Source organism: Asterias rubens, chromosome 14 (genome assembly GCF_902459465.1).
Source record: "Asterias rubens chromosome 14, eAstRub1.3, whole genome shotgun sequence".
Lineage (NCBI taxonomy): Eukaryota > Metazoa > Echinodermata > Asteroidea > Forcipulatida > Asteriidae > Asterias > Asterias rubens.
The window spans coordinates 558,916-578,562 of record NC_047075.1 but is presented as its reverse complement, the minus strand read 5'-3'; the positions used below and the strand labels follow the sequence as shown (position 1 = coordinate 578,562).

At 39.7% G+C, this 19,647-nt stretch overlaps 2 protein-coding genes across 5 annotated transcripts; one reads left to right on the top strand and one right to left on the bottom strand.

The window, feature by feature from the left end:
* Nucleotides 1–270: 270 nt before the first annotated feature.
* On the bottom strand, nt 271–3,058 carry LOC117299263 (guanine nucleotide-binding protein G(I)/G(S)/G(O) subunit gamma-7-like). The gene is made up of 3 exons (XM_033782745.1): nt 2,891–3,058; nt 1,666–1,779; nt 271–1,240 (listed from the first exon to the last, which is right to left on the bottom strand). Exons 1-2 carry the CDS (start codon nt 2,980–2,982, stop codon nt 1,674–1,676), a joined length of 198 nt encoding a protein of 65 aa, XP_033638636.1. The 5' UTR covers nt 2,983–3,058; the 3' UTR covers nt 271–1,240; nt 1,666–1,673.
* Nucleotides 3,059–3,867: 809 nt separating this feature from the next.
* On the top strand, nt 3,868–19,388 carry LOC117299370 (dynein assembly factor 1, axonemal-like). 4 transcript variants are annotated; one of them, XM_033782908.1, is made up of 13 exons: nt 3,868–3,915; nt 4,582–4,738; nt 5,760–5,923; nt 6,702–6,793; nt 7,634–7,855; nt 8,569–8,735; nt 9,541–9,615; nt 10,126–10,190; nt 10,998–11,083; nt 14,169–14,357; nt 14,863–14,960; nt 15,871–16,342; nt 18,025–19,388. In XM_033782908.1, exons 2-13 carry the CDS (start codon nt 4,601–4,603, stop codon nt 18,102–18,104), a joined length of 1,848 nt encoding a protein of 615 aa, XP_033638799.1. In that variant the 5' UTR covers nt 3,868–3,915; nt 4,582–4,600; the 3' UTR covers nt 18,105–19,388. The 4 variants fall into 4 exon arrangements, with proteins under 4 accessions (XP_033638799.1, XP_033638795.1, XP_033638796.1 ...); XM_033782904.1 differs by having other exon boundaries at nt 18,022–19,388; XM_033782905.1 differs by having other exon boundaries at nt 3,882–3,925; nt 18,022–19,388.
* Nucleotides 19,389–19,647: the final 259 nt, after the last annotated feature.

Below are 19,647 nucleotides of genomic sequence, written 5' to 3'. Positions count from 1 at the left end.
TTAATATGGTTTGTGGTTGTTGAATCGTGATTGGTTAAAAGGGAATGTAATTTTGTTTGATAATCACTCTTAAAATTATTAGCGTTAAAAACTATTGGTTCGAAGACTACGGCAGCTTCCGATATAAAACATTTTGATAAACATTTCACTTCAAAGTGATGTAGATCAGTTTCTATGCCCCAAATACTGTGATAACACTTCTCAGATTGTGTATTCCTGCAGGGATGTCCTTTGCGATATTTGAATAGAAATTATCAGATGTCAGGGTTGAAGGAACCTAGGGGTGTCGGAACATAGGGCTGTCGGAATATGAAGCAGTCACTGACTTTATTATGGAACAGTAATACATGTACATGCTTTCCTGTGATAAAAAGTAGTGGCTTTTTTATTGCATTGCACTATAGAGTTGTCAATGTTTCATTTGCCAGTTTACAAGGACAAATGGAGGAAATGGTATGGCTTGTTAGGTGACCCAGGTCATGGTCAGTTGACCATTATGAGGCTTAGTATAAAAGGCCAGAAGGATGATCAAGAGTTTTGCTTTGGAGGATTTACCTTGTTAGTCCATTATGCACTGATTCTAATAACAAAACTAATGTGTGAACACTATGACATTGGACATTGAACGAGTCTCAACTCTCGAGTTAAAACTTGAAAGGGGTACAGGGCCTACATTCATAAAGCCTGTAAGCACCAAACGGTGCTAAGCACAGTCAAATATTATTTCCGATGTGAATTTTAGAAGTTTACCACCAGGGTTTTTCTATTTCAGTTGGACAGTTCTAAACACAACTTTACTAACACAAACAATGTTAAAAAAAACATGATAAATATTGCAACTTTTCAAAACATAACATAAATAGGTGTGGTTTATAACTTGAACATAGAAAACTGCCAATAGTTCTCAGCCTTGAAAATATTAATTTAATTTCAACACACTTATTTTTTTCGATGGCATCATGTGTTACAGTGCTTTGATTTGTGTCGACTAAAAAACACGCTGAACAAAGCTATGGATGATACAAGAAAATATTGTGTGGCCTTATCTGGAACATATTTTGATGATTCATGATCATAAGCAAGTTTGAGCTTCGGTCCTTTGTTTGGAGTGTAGATAGGTTGGATGGGATGCACAGTTTGGCAAGATTTCTTTCTTTGTCTTAAATATAATGACTGGTGCTGAGAGAGTTTACACTTTTCCATGGTTATCCAGGTGATTATGTTTATAACAGCATTTCATCTGAAAGTATAAAACAACAATGCTTTAAAATTAGTTGTTCAGGGGTTTGTAAAGGGTACCGGTCACTTTGGCACCTTGCAAACTCGGCACCAACAAACTCGGCACCCACAAACTTTGCACATGCACAAATACAAAGTGACCCCATCCAGCAAACAGATAGTCAATGATTGTTTGGGTGCCGAGTTTGTTAGTCGAAAATAGGCAGGTGCCGAGTTCGTATAGTATCACCATTCTTTGTGCCGAGTTTACAAGGTGTCTTCGAGTTTGCAAGGTGTCTTCGAGTTTGCGAGATGCCAAAGTGTCTGGTGTTCTTTGTAAACCAAACCTCTTATCATTACATGAAAAGGCTAGTTGGTCATGAGAGCTAGAGTGCATCAATACAGAGAGGGAAATTTTAAGGTCTCATAAAACGGTAAATAAAATACCTGTAAAGTCAGATGATGGTGCAGCCTTTCTTGTCTTTGAAGGGGTTACCAGTTAAGTATACACCGGTAAGCAGAGCATCGTTGTTGGCATTGTTCTCACAGTACTGCTGCAAGCTACAATAAAGTAAACAAAGAACAGTCAATCATCAACATTCACTTCTCTGTCAGAATAGGGTATTTTTTGTCACAAAAAGAAAAATGTTTTATTTGTAGACATTTGATTGAGCTGATTAATCCCAGTGGAAGTTTATCTTTGAGAGGAGCCGATGCCTAACGTCTGCGATGTCATTGCCACTTATGTCCGGTTGACTTTAATTACCAAAAATTCAATATGGAGTTCATCTATATATCAAGTTAAGATTTCCTGTGTGTATGATATTTATAGTGAAGTAAAACCAGTGCTTTCAAGGTTAAGTTGAAAACCACACTGTTTAATCTCGCCTAATTGGTCTATTTGTCTTATTTTCCTTGCTGTGTGTGGTTCCCCCTCCTGTGCGCCTTGAGCACCTCATTTTGGTGGATTTTGGCGCCCTATAAATATTCTTTATTATTATTATTAATTATAATTTGTATGCCAATGAATGACCAACAGTTTGGGTTGCATCAGTTTCCAAATTGATCCTACGCACTTGTTTTTAATGTTGTTAGGCCTAGTCAGAACAAACAATATCATTATACAAGATACCTATATGTTATTATTATCAAATTACGCCGCCCCCCCCTCCCCCCGCTTGTTTTTAATTAATTTGTTTCGTCGTTAGACGTTACACTTATGTAGATAAAAGGAAAAGTTTCCGTATGGTGCCACCACTTTTTCATTCGCTATGATTATGAAATAATAATGGGCCTAGTAATAGTAGCTAGTACTAGTTTTGAAATTCTAAATTTAATAATTTATTTACCTCAACAATGTGGAATGAGATATCCCTTTTATAAAGTTTTAGTAAAACTGAGTGAAAAAGTGGTGGCGCCATACGGAAAGTTATCCAGATATAACGTGGTACTTTGCCGGGTTCCCTTGACAGAAAGATCATCTAAATAAAAAATAAAAAAGTACGGCTCTCCACCAAGCAATCAAGCAGATATTCAATTGTGAAGGTCGACCTGTCTTTCCTACACAAAAATGAGGTCGACCTGTCTTTCCTAAACAAAAATGTTTTAATTAATGAAATACACAAGCCCTTTCTATGTTCCCTGCCACTTTTTGCTCAAAGTTTAAACTTACTCTTCGGCAGCTTGAGAAACCTTCATTCTATCCACACCAGCTTCTCGCCTGAGCTGTTCAACCGTTTTCTTCATGGTCATTTCCCCACTCATTTTTACAAAATTGTTTTTCTTGACCTAGCTGGTTTATTGCCGAGAAAAAAAATGGCGAATGATTTTAGACTTTGATCCAGTCGGCGTGAATATTATACCACAGTCTTACCGTCCGTAGAGCTTTGTTGGGGGCGGGCTTTTAAATTTGTGGTGTGCCAAGTTTTGTGCAGTTAGTCTTGGTCCCAAGATGTCAACATGTCTCACAGACATTAGAATAGGCATTATTGTATCTCACAGTTGAGGGCGCTATGCAATCCTAACGGTCCTGCTAAAAAACGATGACCCACGTTATTTATATAGTGAGCAGTGATGGACCAATGATATGGCGTTATTCCTGTGCCCATTGCTTTCAGCACACTGTGCACAAAGCAACGGGTACAGGAATATTGCCATATCACGGGTCCACAGCACGTAAATGTAACGGTCTGTCTTCTCATATACTGTGCACAAGCAATGGGTACAGGAATATTGCCATATCCCGGGTCCACAGCACGCAACTGTAACGGTCTGTCTTCTCATATACTGTGCACAAGCAATGGGTACAGGAATATTGCCATATCCCGGGTCCACAGCACGCAACTGTAACGGTCTGTCTTCTCATATACTGTGCACAAGCAATGGGTACAGGAATATTGCCATATCACGGGTCCACCAAGGCCCATACTGCGCACAAAGCAGTGGGTACAGGAATATTGCCATAACACGGATCCCACAGCATGTAAATTTAATGGTCTGCAGTAGGAGGAAAGTGCAACGGCGCCACCTTTTGACACCGACAAACAATTTCTTACGACGACTGTTTTATGTTTCATGCATGCCAGACAAGAATTTCACAGAACAGTCCAAATTAATTCATTAACGTTGCTAGGGCGCCATCACGTCGAGTTGTTTTGACATCAGCAGAAAGTGTGAGATTTTTCTGGACAGAACGGAGTAAGTAAAGGTGTGACAAATTTGACTTTTTAGAAGGAAACTTGCGCAAGAAGGCATATATTGTGATAAATTACACTTTGTACTGTTATTATTTGATGTATTTTGGCAACTTAGACTGGGGTGGGGCAATTAACAGTTGCAAAGTATTTGTTGGTAGGCCTACCTGGTCCCTTAAAAAAGAAAAATTAGTCCCCCAGAGACTCTGTCCCCCCAGAGATTCTGTCCCCCATTTTAGGTAGGAAAATTAAATGTGATTGTCAATGAATGGGCTGCTGATTGTGAATGAGGTGAAATCATAGAGGGCGCTATCAAAAAAGGGCAAAAAATACTTAATGGGCTGACGGTAAGAATTTATAACTTTTCACATTTTTTGAGATTGCGGAGTGGGTTCTGTGGTCGCCCCCTCGGACATTGCGATATCAAAGGACACATAGAGCCTAATTTTGGCGAGATTTAAATAAAATTCATTGAACAATGATTGAACCATGATCGTTAAACGCGTGAGAGATGTAAACCTATATGAGGTTACGAGGACGATAGCCGGACGAAACCCAAATAGTTCTAGGAGTAAGTTAGGACTACCTTTGTGAAACCCACCCCAGGTAACTAAGTGAAGCATAAGCAGTGCATTGTGTGTAGTAACACAATTTTTCAATTAATTTTTAGAAGCAGTGAACTTTACAAGATGCCGGTGATCGTTGAGTTACCTGATGACCCACCACCAGTGACCTCTTACCCTCAGCCAGTGACCTCCGACGATAATCCGCCTCCTCTTGGGGACCATCCCCTAGATCTGCAGCCGGAAAATGTTTCTCCAGGAAAGGTAATTTGAAACAGCATCTTTTGATTTTGTGTAATAATAATGCAGGCCCAGGCCAGGAGTTTAGGCTTTAAGGCAAGGCCATTTTCATTAAGGGCACTAGTATTTTAAGAACTTGAAGTTGATGGGAACCTTCTGAAGGGGCACCGAGGCCAAGACTAGGGCAATAGAGGCCTTGACCTCAAAGGCTATTCTGTGTGATTTCAGGGCAGAAGGGCCCAATTTCATAAACCAGTTAAAGGCAGTGGACACTATTGGTAATTACTCAAAATAATTATACGCATAAAACCTTTCTTGGTGACGAGTAATGGGGAGAGGTTGATGATATAAAACATTGTGAGAAACGGCTCCCTCTGAAGTGCCATAGTTTTTGAGAAAGAAGTAATTTTGATTAAGAGACCTCAGATTTAGAACTTGAGGTCTCGAAATCAACCATCTAAACGCACACAACTTCGTGTGACAAGGGTGTTTTTTTCTTTCATTATTATCTCGCAAGTTCGATGACCAATTGAGCTCAAATTTTCACAGGTTTGTTATTTTATGCATATGTTGAGATACACCAACTGTGAAGGCTAGTCTTTAACAATTTCCAATAGTGTCCACTGCCTTTAAGCGGAAAAAACTTATTTGCTCAACAAAAAATAAGTAGGACACCAGTCGCAAAAGTGTAAACTTTACGAAGTGTTGGCTGGTAACTGTTGCTGCTAAGCAAGAATTGTCTATGCTTAACAAGTTTTTGTGCTTATACAGGCTTTATGAAATAGTTGGCCCATGTCTGATACTGTAGTCTTTTCCCATGAATTTAGAAACTACTTACTAAGATCAATATGAAGTTCTGATGGATGTAGACCCAGTGACTGGGGCGCTAGATTCCTTTATTGAAATTTTGACATTATCGGCTAGATGGCTGATAATGTCAAAATTTTGAAAAAAAAAAAAATTAGCGCCCCAGTCACTGGGTCTACTAAGGATGACTGAATATTTAGAAGAATAAAACTGACTTGTCTTTGTTTATTTCTTTCAGGTCAGTCTGAAAAAACCGACTGGTAACTCGATCTTTATAACAGAAAGTTCATCGGGAGAGAATTTGAAAGGAGTAGAATTACAATCTTCAGACGTCAACGTGGAATCTAAAGAGATCACTCAAGAAACTCCTAAGAAAGAAGAGAATTTGGATGGCTACCCAAGGTATCTTTTTTATATCTATCATCCTCTGGAGATCTTAAGAACAGGCCTTGATATAACCAACAGGGGTCGATTTCACAAAGAGTCCTAACTTAGGACTAGTCCTAGGAGATATCAAAAACGTATAGCTAGTCCTAAGTTAGGACTTGTAACTCGAGATAAGACTTGTCTGAACTCTTTGTGAAATCGACCCCTGCACCAACAACAATTGCCGTGGTGCCCTGTGCTTTTGCTGGCGTACCCTCTTCAAGGTTTCGATACAAATTAATATTTTCCTTCCTTAGGGAAATTGCTGTGACTCTCCAAGAGCAAAGTTCAAGGCCTGGGCCCAACTTCATAGAGCTGCTAAGCACAAAAATTTGCTTAGCATAAAATCTCTTCCTTGATAAAAACATGATTTATCAACCAAATTTCCGTTTGTTGCATGTTGCTTGTTACTGGTATTCAGCTGTTTGCTTATCCTGAAAATCATGTGGAAATTTGGTTGGTAATCCTGTTTTTATCAAGGCAAACATTTGATGCTAAGCAAATTTTTGTGCTTAGCAGCTCTATGAAATTAGGCCCTGGTAATGTACACAATGGCTAGTTTTCTTGCTTACCTGAGAAATACACTTACTATTTATTTATTTATTATACACTTACGCAAATTTGTTTGCTATAGTTAGCACAAAAACGCTCACACTTAAAGCAGTGTTATGAAGCTGGGCCCTGGATCTCAACTTCAGACTTGTTTTGGCAGACATGACTCTTACCCCTGATCCTAAATCTCATCTATACCTAGGATAACAGTGAAGTCTCTGCAGCAGCATTGTAAGCAACACAAACTCTACCGTACACCAGAGCTTAATGACGTCTTGTACCTTCACTACAAAGGTAAGTAGGATTTGAAACCTTGGTGTGATTATAATCAAGTGAGGTTTGCGGTAGCACCATGTAAAAAATCTCTTTTGAGTAGTGTTGACCCGCGGTTGACAAACTCAACATTTCGATCAGTGTGCTCTGATCATCTTCAAGAGAATGCTCGACTCTGTTGATAGATAATGCCTTCTTGAAGATTGGTTGTTGGGCTTGGCTCAGTGGTAATCGAACAGGAAGCTTGAACAAGAACTGGATAAGCTGAGCTGTCTCGCTCAGGTCTCCGGTCTCCAGTGATTTCTAGCAGTCCCGAAATCGAAAAAGATCATGGGGTGATCAAGCATTAGCTCCTGCCGCCCCTTGCTTGTGGAACAAACTTCCCAACTCAGTGAAGACATGAGGAACTGCTGATGGTTTCAAGACCAAACTGAAGACACACCTTTTAATTACCATTGATTGTTAATTATCTTTTCTTCTTGTTAGCGCGTTGAGCACCCCTTGGGCGGATATGTTTCTGCGTCTGGTGTTTCTGTTCAGCAGAGTGTGGGTTCGAATCCTGGTCGTGACACTTGTGTCCTTGAGCAAGACACTTTACTATAATTGCTTCTCTCCACCCAGGGGTAAATGGGTACCTGTGAGGGCAGAGTTTGTTCTTGTAATTGATCTAGCTTCTTGCGCTACATATTTGGCTGCACAGGCTGTATACTTTCCAGGGAGCTGAGATGGTTTAAGGAAAGAATTAAGGCCCAGTGACCAGGGGTTATAATGTGGAAGCGCTTTGAGACACCCTTCAGGGTGTGTAAAGCGCTATGTAAAAACCGATCATTATTATTATTTTCCCCATTTTTTTTCTTGTAGGATATATCAAGATTGAGAATCTTGACAAGTACACCGGTTTGAAGGCCCTCTACTTGGAATGCAACGGAATCCGTGTCATTGAGAACTTTGAGAATCAAACGGAGATGCGATGTTTGTACCTACAGCAGAACGTACTCAAAGGGATTCAAAACCTGGAGTCTATGCAGAAACTGGACACCTTGAACCTCAGTCACAACCACATTGACAAGATTGAGAACTTAGGTATTGTTTAACCTGTTGACTCTTGACCTCTCCCTTGTTAACCAATCCAAAAGTCCATGCTGAAACTGCAACATCTAAGGGTCTTGTCACATGAGGCATTTTTTACAGGCAACTTAATAAAGGCAACCATCTGCGGTTCTTGCTACTGAACCACTTTGGTAGCACACAAGTATTTTAATAACATTGTTGTACGATCCCTAAGATTATGTGAACTGTCAAATGTGAATAGATTTTGTTTTTGGAGATTGTCATGAACTGGTTGATTGTACATTCCCTTGTGTGACATGGCCCTTAGATTGGTAATCTGTTTGTAACTTCTAAACATAATCCCAGTTGGACACTTGTGTCCTTAAAAGCTAGACACTTAACCACGATGCCTCGACCTTTGGATGGGATGTAAAGCCATTATAGTGTATTGTGTAATGCACATAATAGAGCCCAGTGCACTTATCGAAAAGAGAAGGGGTTCGCCCCGGTGTTCCTGGTTTGATTGGCAGCATATTGTGTCATGGTACCTTGTAAACCATAACATCGTGCTGTGTAAAAGGAGTAGGTTTTATAATACAAAAATTGAGTTCCACAATTGAGTTCCTTGCTGCAGGAAAATACTGAATGTTGATGAATGTCAGTGACTGAATGGATATGCTTGCTGTATAAGAAGCCACTATTATTGTTATACAGGTGAATGAATTGTCTGTGTGTATTTCTTTCAGCTTGTCTTCCCAAGTTGAACACCCTCCAGATTACTCACAATCGTCTGACGACCGCTTCCGATATCCAGGAGTTGGAGCGATGCGACAACCTTAGCGTTGTAGATATGTCTCATAATAGACTGGAAGACCCGGAAATTGTTAATGTTCTCGCTAACATGAAGATATGTGTAAGTTAGAGCACTTTACCACCATATCTCTCAGAAGGACTCCAACCCCATATTTCCAACCGCCAGTCTATGCGATCTTATTACAAACATCTTTTAAGGACACTCTTGCCAAAACATCATGGGGTGAAAGATCATTTACTTCTGTTGCCCTTTCATTATGGAACGACTTGCCGGATCAATAGCTTTGTTCAAAACTTCCCTCAAGACTCGCCTAATCAGGACTTCATAACTTTCCCGTTTATTATGTCACTGCGTCATGAGCATCTTTAGATGGTTCCGACGCATTATAAATGCCCATTATTATTATTATTATTATATTATACCTTTAGTTTTTAGAAGTTCAGTTAGGTTGTTAAGCAGTTTACAACAGCTTCTTATAGTTTTCAATCTGCATTTTTGTTAGGTGAGGTTTGCGGTAGCACCATGTGTAAATCCCTTCGAGTTTATAGTGTTGGTAATGAAAAGAACAAACGGTTTCAGATCCAACATTCCTCTAAAAAGATTTACCCGTGGTGCTACTGCAAACCTAACCTTATTATACTCACACCACGCAAAGTTTCAAACCCTACTAAAGATGTATTTTCTTGTATTTCAGATGTGCATTTTTATTAGGTGAGGTTTGCGGTAGCACTATTTGAAAATCTTTTTTTGAGTAGTGTTGGTTCGTTACACTACCAACAAAACAAAAATTCTTGTAAAGAGATTTGCGCATGATGCTACTGCAAACCTTACCTAATTATACTATCACCATGATCACCATGCAAAGTTTCAAACCCTACTTAAGGTGTATTTTCTTGTATTGCAGAGAGTGTTGAACCTGATGGGAAATCCAGTCGTTAAGAAGATTAAGAACTACAGGAAGACTCTCATTCTCAGATTGGTAAGAACTCTTAATATCCAATATTTAATGGTGCAAGTAGTATGTCACTCTCAGTGAAAGCTGAGCCGAAGTGATTAGCTTTCAGGCTTCTCAGATGCAACCTGGGTGGAGAGGAGCAATTATGATCAGTGTTGCGACTCACCAGGCCAGGATTCGAACACACATTCTGTAAATTACAGAACTTGAGTCCATTGCCCTAGACACTCTGCCAGATACCCCTCCAACAAAGATATGGACAAAGTAGGGAGACCGTCATCATAAAGCCCATTTCATACTACTCTAAGTGCTCGAATTTTGTCAGTCCATCTAGCTTTCGCCTTCTTCTTCCAGTGCGACCAGCAACACATCTTTCCATGCACTGCTTCTCGAGCACCAGCACTTTGGATAAAATGTACCCAGTCAATTTTCCCTGTGGTTTTAACAGTTATTTTATAGGAAACTGTTTTTAGCTTTAATTACTGATGAGCATTTGGATCAAGCTTATTTTTTTTATTGGGTTTTTTTTTCCAGAGAAATCTGACGTACTTGGACGACCGCCCAGTTTTTCCACGGGAGCGAGCTTGTACTGAAGCTTGGTAAGTACAATATTTTAAAAAGTTTCCATTTTTTACAATCCCGTTTATTGTAGTTTGTAAGCAGAAGTATTGTGCTAAGCAACAGGGCTCAAGTTCACAGGAGATAGTAAACTGTTTGAAATGTTGAGACCAAACTGGCTCTTTTCAGAGCCAACACTTCCTCAAAACAGAATTATTACATGGTTGTGCTCGCAAGTTTACAATTATGTATAGTTTATTCTTATCCATCACACCATGCAAAGCGTCAAATATCACTTATCGGGTTTTATATAACACCCGAGCAGATCCTTGCCATTTGATTGGAGGATTGTCCGTCACGTGATAGCAAATAAAAGTGCCATTGCACGCTGAGTCACTCACCGTGCTTTTTCGTTCCATCCGAAAAGTACCATTGCACGCTGCCAGCGTGCAATAGTACTTTTCGGATGGAACGAAAAGGCTGAGTAAACACATATCACTGCGTGCGCGTGTCTTTGGTAACGCAGCAGTGTTACTGCAAGGTAGTATAATTACTTAACATTCGGCTTCTACAAATAAAAATTGTAGGCCTACGTTTTGTTTGTTTTGAAAGTTGTATCTTTTAATCAAAATTACAAAGATCTACTTGGATGTTATATAAAACAAATAATGAATGTTTTTCATTCGTGCAATGGTGCGAAATGTTCATGAGTTGAAAGCTGGAATGTTCCTTTCAACTCGGCTCCGCCTCGTTGAATAGAACATTCCATCTTTCAACTCATGAACATATTCGCACCATTGCACTCATAAACATTCATTATGTGTATAATGTTGTCTGTTTGTCTTCAGGCTTCAAGGAGGCAGGGAAGCAGAGAAAGAAGAACGACAACGTTGGATTAACAATGAAAGAGCGAAGATACAGGCCAGCGTTGATGGTAAGGGTTGCCTTAGACATGTCCGTCTTATTAATAATGAAAGAGCAAAGATACATGCCAGCGTTGATGGTAAGGGTTGCCTTAGACATGTCCGTCTTATTAATAATGAAAGAGCAAAGATACAGGCCAGCGTTGATGGTAAGGGTTGCCTTAGACATGTCCGTCTTATTAATAATGAAAGAGCAAAGATACAGGCCAGCGTTGATGGTAAGGGTTGCCTTAGACATGTCCGTCTTATTAATAATGAAAGAGCAAAGATACAGGCCAGCGTTGATGGTAAGGGTTGCCTTAGACATGTCCGTCTTATTAATAATGAAAGAGCAAAGATACATGCCAGCGTTGATGGTAAGGGTTGCCTTAGACATGTCCGTCTTATTAATAATGAAAGAGCAAAGATACAGGCCAGCGTTGATGGTAAGGGTTGCCTTAGACATGTCCGTCTTATTAATAATGAAAGAGCAAAGATACAGGCCAGCGTTGATGGTAAGGGTTGCCTTAGACATGTCCGTCTTATTAATAATGAAAGAGCAAAGATACAGGCCAGCGTTGATGGTAAGGGTTGCCTTAGACATGTCCGTCTTATTAATAATGAAAGAGCAAAGATACATGCCAGCGTTGATGGTAAGGGTTGCCTTAGACATGTCCGTCTTATTAATAATGAAAGAGCAAAGATACAGGCCAGCGTTGATGGTAAGGGTTGCCTTAGACATGTCCGTCTTATTAATAATGAAAGAGCAAAGATGCAAGCCAGCGTTGATGGTAAGGGTTGCCTTAGACATGTCTGTCTTATTAATAATGAAAGAGCAAAGATACAAGCCAGCGTTGATGGTAAGGGTTGCCTTAGACATGTCTGTCTTATTAATAATGAAAGAGCGAAGATACATGCCAGCGTTGATGGTAAGGGTTGCCTTAGACATGTTCGTCTTATTAATAATGAAAGAGCAAAGATACAAGCCAGCGTTGATGGTAAGGGTTGCCTTAGACATGTCTGTCTTATTAATAATGAAAGAGCAAAGATACAAGCCAGCGTTGATGGTAAGGGTTGCCTTAGACATGTCCGTCTTATTAATAATGAAAGAGCAAAGATACAGGCCAGCGTTGATGGTAAGGGTTGCCTTAGACATGTCCGTCTTATTAATAATGAAAGAGCAAAGATACAAGACAGCGTTGATGGTAAGGGTTGCCTTAGACATGTCTGTCTTATTAATAATGAAAGAGCAAAGATACAGGCCAGCGTTGATGGTAAGGGTTGCCTTAGACATGTCCGTCTTATTAATAATGAAAGAGCGAAGATACATGCCAGCGTTGATGGTAAGGGTTGCCTTAGACATGTCCGTCTTATTAATAATGAAAGAGCAAAGATACAAGACAGCGTTGACGGTAAGGGTTGTCTTAGACATGTCTGTCTTATTAATAATGAAAGAGCAAAGATACAGGCCAGCGTTGATGGTAAGGGTTGCCTTAGACATGTCCGTCTTATTAATAATGAAAGAGCGAAGATACATGCCAGCGTTGATGGTAAGGGTTGCCTTAGACATGTCCGTCTTATTAATAATGAAAGAGCAAAGATACAAGCCAGCGTTGATGGTAAGGGTTGCCTTAGACATGTCCGTCTTATTAATAATGAAAGAGCAAAGATACAGGCCAGCGTTGATGGTAAGGGTTGCCTTTATAGACATGTCCGTCTTATTAATAATGAAAGAGCAAAGATACAAGCCAGCGTTGATGGTAAGGGTTGCCTTAGACATGTCCGTCTTATTAATAATGAAAGAGCAAAGATACAGGCCAGCGTTGATGGTAAGGGTTGCCTTAGACATGTCTGTCTTATTAATAATGAAAGAGCAAAGATACAGGCCAGCGTTGATGGTAAGGGTTGCCTTAGACATGTCCGTCTTATTAATAATGAAAGAGCAAAGATACAGGCCAGCGTTGATGGTAAGGGTTGCCTTAGACATGTCTGTCTTATTAATAATGAAAGAGCAAAGATACAGGCCAGCGTTGATGGTAAGGGTTGCCTTAGACATGTTCGTCTTATTAATAATGAAAGAGCAAAGATACAAGCCAGCGTTGATGGTAAGGGTTGCCTTAGACATGTCCGTCTTATTAATAATGAAAGAGCAAAGATACAGGCCAGCGTTGATGGTAAGGGTTGCCTTAGACATGTTCGTCTTATTAATAATGAAAGAGCAAAGATACAGGCCAGCGTTGATGGTAAGGGTTGCCTTAGACATGTCTGTCTTATTAATAATGAAAGAGCAAAGATACAAGCCAGCGTTGATGGTAAGGGTTGCCTTAGACATGTCTGTCTTATTAATAATGAAAGAGCAAAGATACAAGCCAGCGTTGATGGTAAGGGTTGCCTTAGACATGTCTGTCTTATTAATAATGAAAGAGCAAAGATACAGGCCAGCGTTGATGGTAAGGGTTGCCTTAGACATGTCCGTCTTATTAATAATGAAAGAGCAAAGATACAGGCCAGCGTTGATGGTAAGGGTTGCCTTAGACATGTCCGTCTTATTAATAATGAAAGAGCAAAGATACAGGCCAGCGTTGATGGTAAGGGTTGCCTTAGACATGTCTGTCTTATTAATAATGAAAGAGCAAAGATACAGGCCAGCGTTGATGGTAAGGGTTGCCTTAGACATGTCCGTCTTATTGTACTGAGGGATCTGATATACTTCTTGGGCCAGCTTCATAAAAGTCTGTGGCACATCTCAAACCGCCATTAACGGAGGGCAGTAGTCATGGCTGATCCAATAGTTGAACTAGAAGTCGTATCAGTCTCAATTCTTTAAGGCCATTATGCCAACAGTCTGTAAGCAGAATTATTGTGCTAAGCAACATGGCCCAATTGTTCCAAAAGCCTGTAAGCACAAAAACTTGCTTAACACAGAAAAGCTGTACTACACTTTTCAGATTAGAATTTTTGTGTATAAAAACTTACGTATTTTTACACAACCACACTGGTTCGAAGTGAAGTCTTTCTCAAAATGACTATTGTCAAAGCTGCAGTAGGTTTCTAACCAAAAGGTTTTCTTTCTTTAAGTTTAAGATTGATTACTAAACTTATTCTTCCCTTTAACAGCTTTATTGGAGATACGCAATCGAGCCCAAGCTGCTCGAAAACAAAAAGAAGAAGAAGAAAAGAACTCCGCTCCAGAGACGAATCTCTCTCCGGCTGAAGATGAACACCTGTTTACATTTGACGTCAGTAAAGCGCCCTCTAGTGCTGAGAAGAAGACAGGGATGATGATTGAGGAGGTGACATCACAAGGTAATAATTGTCTCTTTGTGTTTTATTTGATTTCTGAAATAAAGTAAAATCAAAGATCTTACTTGTATGCTTACAAATGAAGGTGTCGTGGCCGAAATGTTAAGACCACTGCCAAATCAAGCTCTGAACTGTTCAAGGGAGTGTGGGTTCGGGAGTTGTGACACTTAAGCAAGAAACTTAACCATTGCTTTGCCTTCGGATGGGACAAGAAGGTATATGTCCTGTGTGTTGTTATAACAACTATCAACACAGGTAAACGACCCCTGTACACACTTATCGCAAGGAGAAGGGGTTCACCTCGGTGTGTCTGGCAGTTCGACTAGTGTTTCTGATTCACATAGCAAGCATTCTTGTTTACAGGTTTCCTCTGGCCTGTGAGCTACAGTGATTAAGTTCACTTATATTACAGCATCCTTGGTTTCATTACCAGAAATATATGATGATAATAAATGAAAATATCTATCTACTGAACACTAAAATCTAATGTTTCTTTGAATGTTTTTAGGAGACGCCAAGGACCAGAAGAAGGTCTTCACCACGGAAGTATATGAAGAGGAGGACATTGAGACCATCGACCTCAGAGAAGAGAAGATTAATATTGATGTAAGTTAGATTTTAAGACATGTGGCTGTTGTCTCTCGGTAGTCTAGTTAGTTGGGAAGAAACTGCTCTAGAATTGCAAGGGTTGTGGGGTCGAATCCCATCCGAGTAATATGCCTGTGATACTTTTTTTCACTGTACTCTGGAAAGTACTGAGTATGCAGTGCTAACACACATCAGTGTATGGGTAAAAACCAAAATTAATATTCTTTATCCTGATGCCAATTTAACATCTATTATGTCTCTAGACTTGTCACCCTCTCAACACCCCCGTCAAAATATCACCCCGACAAAATACGCCCCGCCAAAATATTCCCCACTAACATATATCACCCCAATACTCAATACGCTTCATTGGTACCCCGGGTCTCCAAATGCAAATTCAAACTCTTCCAACTGACACACAAATCCCTCAACCAATCTGCAACCCCCTCCATGAACTCCTTTTATATCAACCTCGTTATACCCTCCGTTCCCCAGCTCTTTCATGATACCTGCCACAGACCTGGTCCCAATCTCATGGCTCGGCTTGCCTCGAATTCTGCGCTTGCAATCACCATTCTCTGCTTACTGTGCAAGTGCCAAAGTTCTGTGCTAGCTTTGTTAGCGAAGAACGCAAAAATTCCCTGCTAAAATATGCTTGAAAGAAGTGCGGAATTCCCAACTTAAGTAAGCACAAATTCTTTGCTTGTGGTAAGCAGACCAATAAAATTGGGCCGTGCTTTGATCATGATGACACAGCCACAGCATCACATTCTGATCCTAGTAGAATCTGTCTTGAAGGCTCAATTAAAGGGCTAGTCACATTGCAGCGTAAATTGGTTGGCTGTAAATTGCCTCTCGTGATACGACCCTAAAGAAATGAAGATAAAATGTTCATCTTTAGATTTGGTTCATTTTGTCCTTAATGCAGGATTTACCAGAACTTGAAGACTTTGACACAGAAGAAATGCTCCCTCCTGCTGCTCTGAGAAAAATGCTCATCGAAGAAGTGACATCAGTCGAGCAACCAAGAGGAAAAATAATCATTGAAGAAATCAACCAATCCTGGAGCTCCGCTAAGATTACCGACCAATCAAATTCATCCTTACTGATGGATGATGAAGAGCCCGACGACCAATCACATCCTTTGATTCAAGAAACCAACCAATCAAAGTCAGACTTAATGGACCAATCAGAAGATGTGGAGTCAATGACATCATCATCAGGAGCATCCAATAAGATTCCTTTGATTCAAGAAATATTTGAATCTAACAAGACGAAAGCCGAAGCACCGAGTCTCATCGATGAGCTCAAGAAATTTGGAGCCAGAATTCCAAACAGCTGGGAGGTCCTCGAGAACGAGAAAAAAAGAAAAGAGCCGGAAGGATCCGACAAAAGCAAAGGTACGATAAGTTTCACATTTTTTGTAGACTAAGAGTCTACTTTTTTCTTAAAGGCACTGCAGCCAATTTCACGAAACGCTTGGATTAATCCTTTCTCAAGTTAGGACGAGTAATTTAGGAGTAACTTGTCCTAACTTAGGATAGGTTCACTGTGTCCTATCGTCTATGGATGTGGAAGGTAACTCGTCCTAAGTCCTAAGATTAATCCTAATTTAGGAAGAGTTTGGTGAAATCGACGGCTGGACATGTTCTGTAATTACTCAAAATATTGTAAGCATAGAAAGTTACCGAGCAATAGAGAGCTGTTGGCAGTATAAAACATTGTGAGAAAGTACTCCTTCTGCAAGAAACATAATTTTTGAGAAAGAGGTTATTTCTCACTAAAATATTTGAATCTGAGAAAGGCTTCAGGCCTGATGCCTTTCTCAGTCATAGGAAAGCACATTTAAAATGTTTAAGTGGTCTTAGAAATAAAGATAAATGATAATGACATGATTTGAGTTGTCTAAAGGGAAGGTATATATTTGGTAGTTACTCTTAAAATTGTTGGCAATAAAAACATTTGGTTAGAAGCCTACGGCAGCTTTTGATAGTACAAAACATTTTGAGAAACATTTCACTTTGAAGTAATGTGGTCCAGAGATGCCAAGTCCAGAGGCCAGCTATACGTGATTTTTTTCAAAGCTCACCACCACCCCCCCGCCTTTCGAAATCGCCACCCAACTTCTTTTTTTTTTTTTTTTTTAAGAAAATAAAAAAAAAGGCAGAAATTTAATTGTGGACAAAAAAAGTGTTCCAAAATGCATCAAAAACCTCTTCAGAATAATTAAAATTCACTTGAGGTACACAGGAGATGTCGACGGTTAATGTGGAGGTACGATTGTGTCAGATTATTTCCCCCAAAAATACAGTAAATCAACTAAAAATGATGTCCAAATCCTCCGCTCACTACTTCTGCTTGTTGTGTCTTCGCTAGTGGAGCGCATTTAACGAATTTGCTAAACGAATTGGGAAAAACTTGTGCGCAATAAGCGTTTTGCGCTTTGACGAATTTTAACTGAACCTGCTGGGAGAGCAAAAGCGTGCGCAATCTGTAAATTTGCACTCTGTTTGTACGGCAGCTCAAGTTGATGATGCTGATAAACTGCGTGCAATCTGAAGATTGTGCAAACGTTGCAGTTTTTGTACACACGAGCGCGATTTGGCAATGCATTGTCGTTAATTTTTATTTTTTCCCGGTCTGGCCCCAATGCGTGAGAAAATGGTTGCTGTGCGTGTGAGCGTGAGACAGAGCCCAAATGCGTGAGTCTCACGCCTAATGCGTGAGTCTCACGCCTAATGCGTGACACTTGGTAGGTCTGGTGGTCATGTAAAAACAGTTTTTATGCCACAAAATGCGAAGCATTACTGCAGTAACCCTTTTCAGACTGTGCATTCTTATAGGATCCTTTCCTCTTTTCGTGGACATATTCACCCAGGGTTTTTGGAAATATCTCAAAAACGCTACCACCATTTGAAATTAAGTTTTCATAGGTTATTTTATTGAGTATACTGAAAATCAAAATACTTTCCCTTCAAGACTAGCTTGTACAGGAGTGTCAAACGATAATAAATTATATTGTGAACTCACTTGATTTACTTGTGTTCCTTAAATTTAAATTTTTATTCTTGTTTTCCAGCAGAAAAGATCACCGAGGAGAAGATATGGGAGCTAGCGGCAAACGCCGGATCAACCTTAGATCGACCTGATCCTCCACAGTGATGCGTTATCATGGTAACAGGTACCTACTTAATAGCATCTTCATTGGAGAGTTGGTGTCCGGTTGTGAATGATGCGACCAGAGATGTGGTTGGTACCCGCTGTCACCTTGCTAAACATGGATGGATTTAATATTCGTGTGAAAAACCTGTGACAGTTTGTTGCTGTTTTCCCCGCAAGTAGACACTGTATTAAGCTGAGACTTTCACAGGTGACTTCTATTGTATCTTACTTGATAATAGACCTTATGTGGATGACGTCATTTTAGTAGGGCGCCCTCACCTAGCGGTCAAAAGGAGGTTGTTCATTGGCCATTCCTGTGCGCCGCGCTGTGCATTTTGATTGTTTCGTCACCGTTTTACATCTAAGATGGCGGCTGCATGGCGTCAATGCATAAGGTATTTTGTGCTTGTAAGTCAGCATTACACTGACTAAAACCAAATCAACCCAACATTTAAGAAATCAAATAAACGGCCGAATGACAGAGGTAATCTATACTGTTCTTTTTCAATGAGTTGAAATTGGGAAATACTGGCCCGATGATATACTAGGGAGGTTTCGCATGCGAACGGAGACGCATACACATACTTTTAGCTATCTTTAACCTACTTACGTGTAGCAAACAGGATATCAGTGTTGTCTGCTCGTAGAGCAGATAGTGAGTACCGTATGACATCATAATGATGCGAATCCGTCTCACTAACTGTATCCGTTCTCATGCATGTAAAACCTCCCTAATGTTCATTTATTTGATCTGTTACAGTTCCAAAAAAATTAATATCTATATACATTTTAGAGACCTTTTTTATCTCGTATTGAACTTCCAACATCATTCCGGCCCCTTTTGTAAATATTGTAATTAAAAAGCATTGATAGAAACAGTAACAAAACTCTAATTAACTGAGTTCATGTTTGGGGTTTGAAATATTTAAAATTTATAAGATAATATGTTTTTAAGACTTAATGGTGCTGTGTTTTTTAAAAACTGGTTTGTAAGAACTTAAGTTTTGTCAAAGTTATGAAACTAAAGCCACGGTAACATTATGAGATCAAGTTCAATGGCTACTCCGACCTCAAAACAAACATTTGTATTATATCGTGTAAAATTTATTATCCAATCATTTTTTGATAGGGTTCGTTGTTAAGTTTTTTGTGTGATTATCTTCAAGATATTCTGTAAATTGGTTGATTCTGATCGATGCAACTTTGGACAATGACCTGGGCCCAATTTCAAAGAGCTGCTTAAAGCTTGCACAAAAAGTAGCTACCACAACAAAGTCATACTTACCAGAACAGGGTTACCATGTAGCCAAACTACCATGTCAATTGTACAATTTGTGACTGGTATCCTGCTGATTTATGCTAAGCAGAAAATTTTTTAGCAATATTTTCTGCTTAAACAGCTTTATGAAATTGGGTCCTGGTCCACCCTTGTGTCTAGTGGTTAGACTGCATTCAGGACTTGCTTTCCACAAGGTTATGGGTTCGAATCCTACTAAGCTAACTGTAGTTCAGTGGTAGGACTGCAAGACTTGCAATCACGAGG

Coding starts and splice junctions, on each gene's coding strand:
- LOC117299370 (XM_033782904.1), top strand. CDS start 4,601: ATGCCGGTGATCGTTGAGTTACCTGATGACCCACCACCAGTGACCTCT. Junction 6,794..7,633: donor CTTGTACCTTCACTACAAAG/GTAAGTAGGATT, acceptor TTTTTCTTGTAG/GATATATCAAGATTGAGAAT. Junction 14,961..15,870: donor AAGAGAAGATTAATATTGAT/GTAAGTTAGATT, acceptor TCCTTAATGCAG/GATTTACCAGAACTTGAAGA.
- LOC117299263 (XM_033782745.1), bottom strand. CDS start 2,982: ATGAGTGGGGAAATGACCATGAAGAAAACGGTTGAACAGCTCAGGCGA. Junction 1,780..2,890: donor GTTTCTCAAGCTGCCGAAGA/GTAAGTTTAAAC, acceptor ACTTTATTGTAG/CTTGCAGCAGTACTGTGAGA.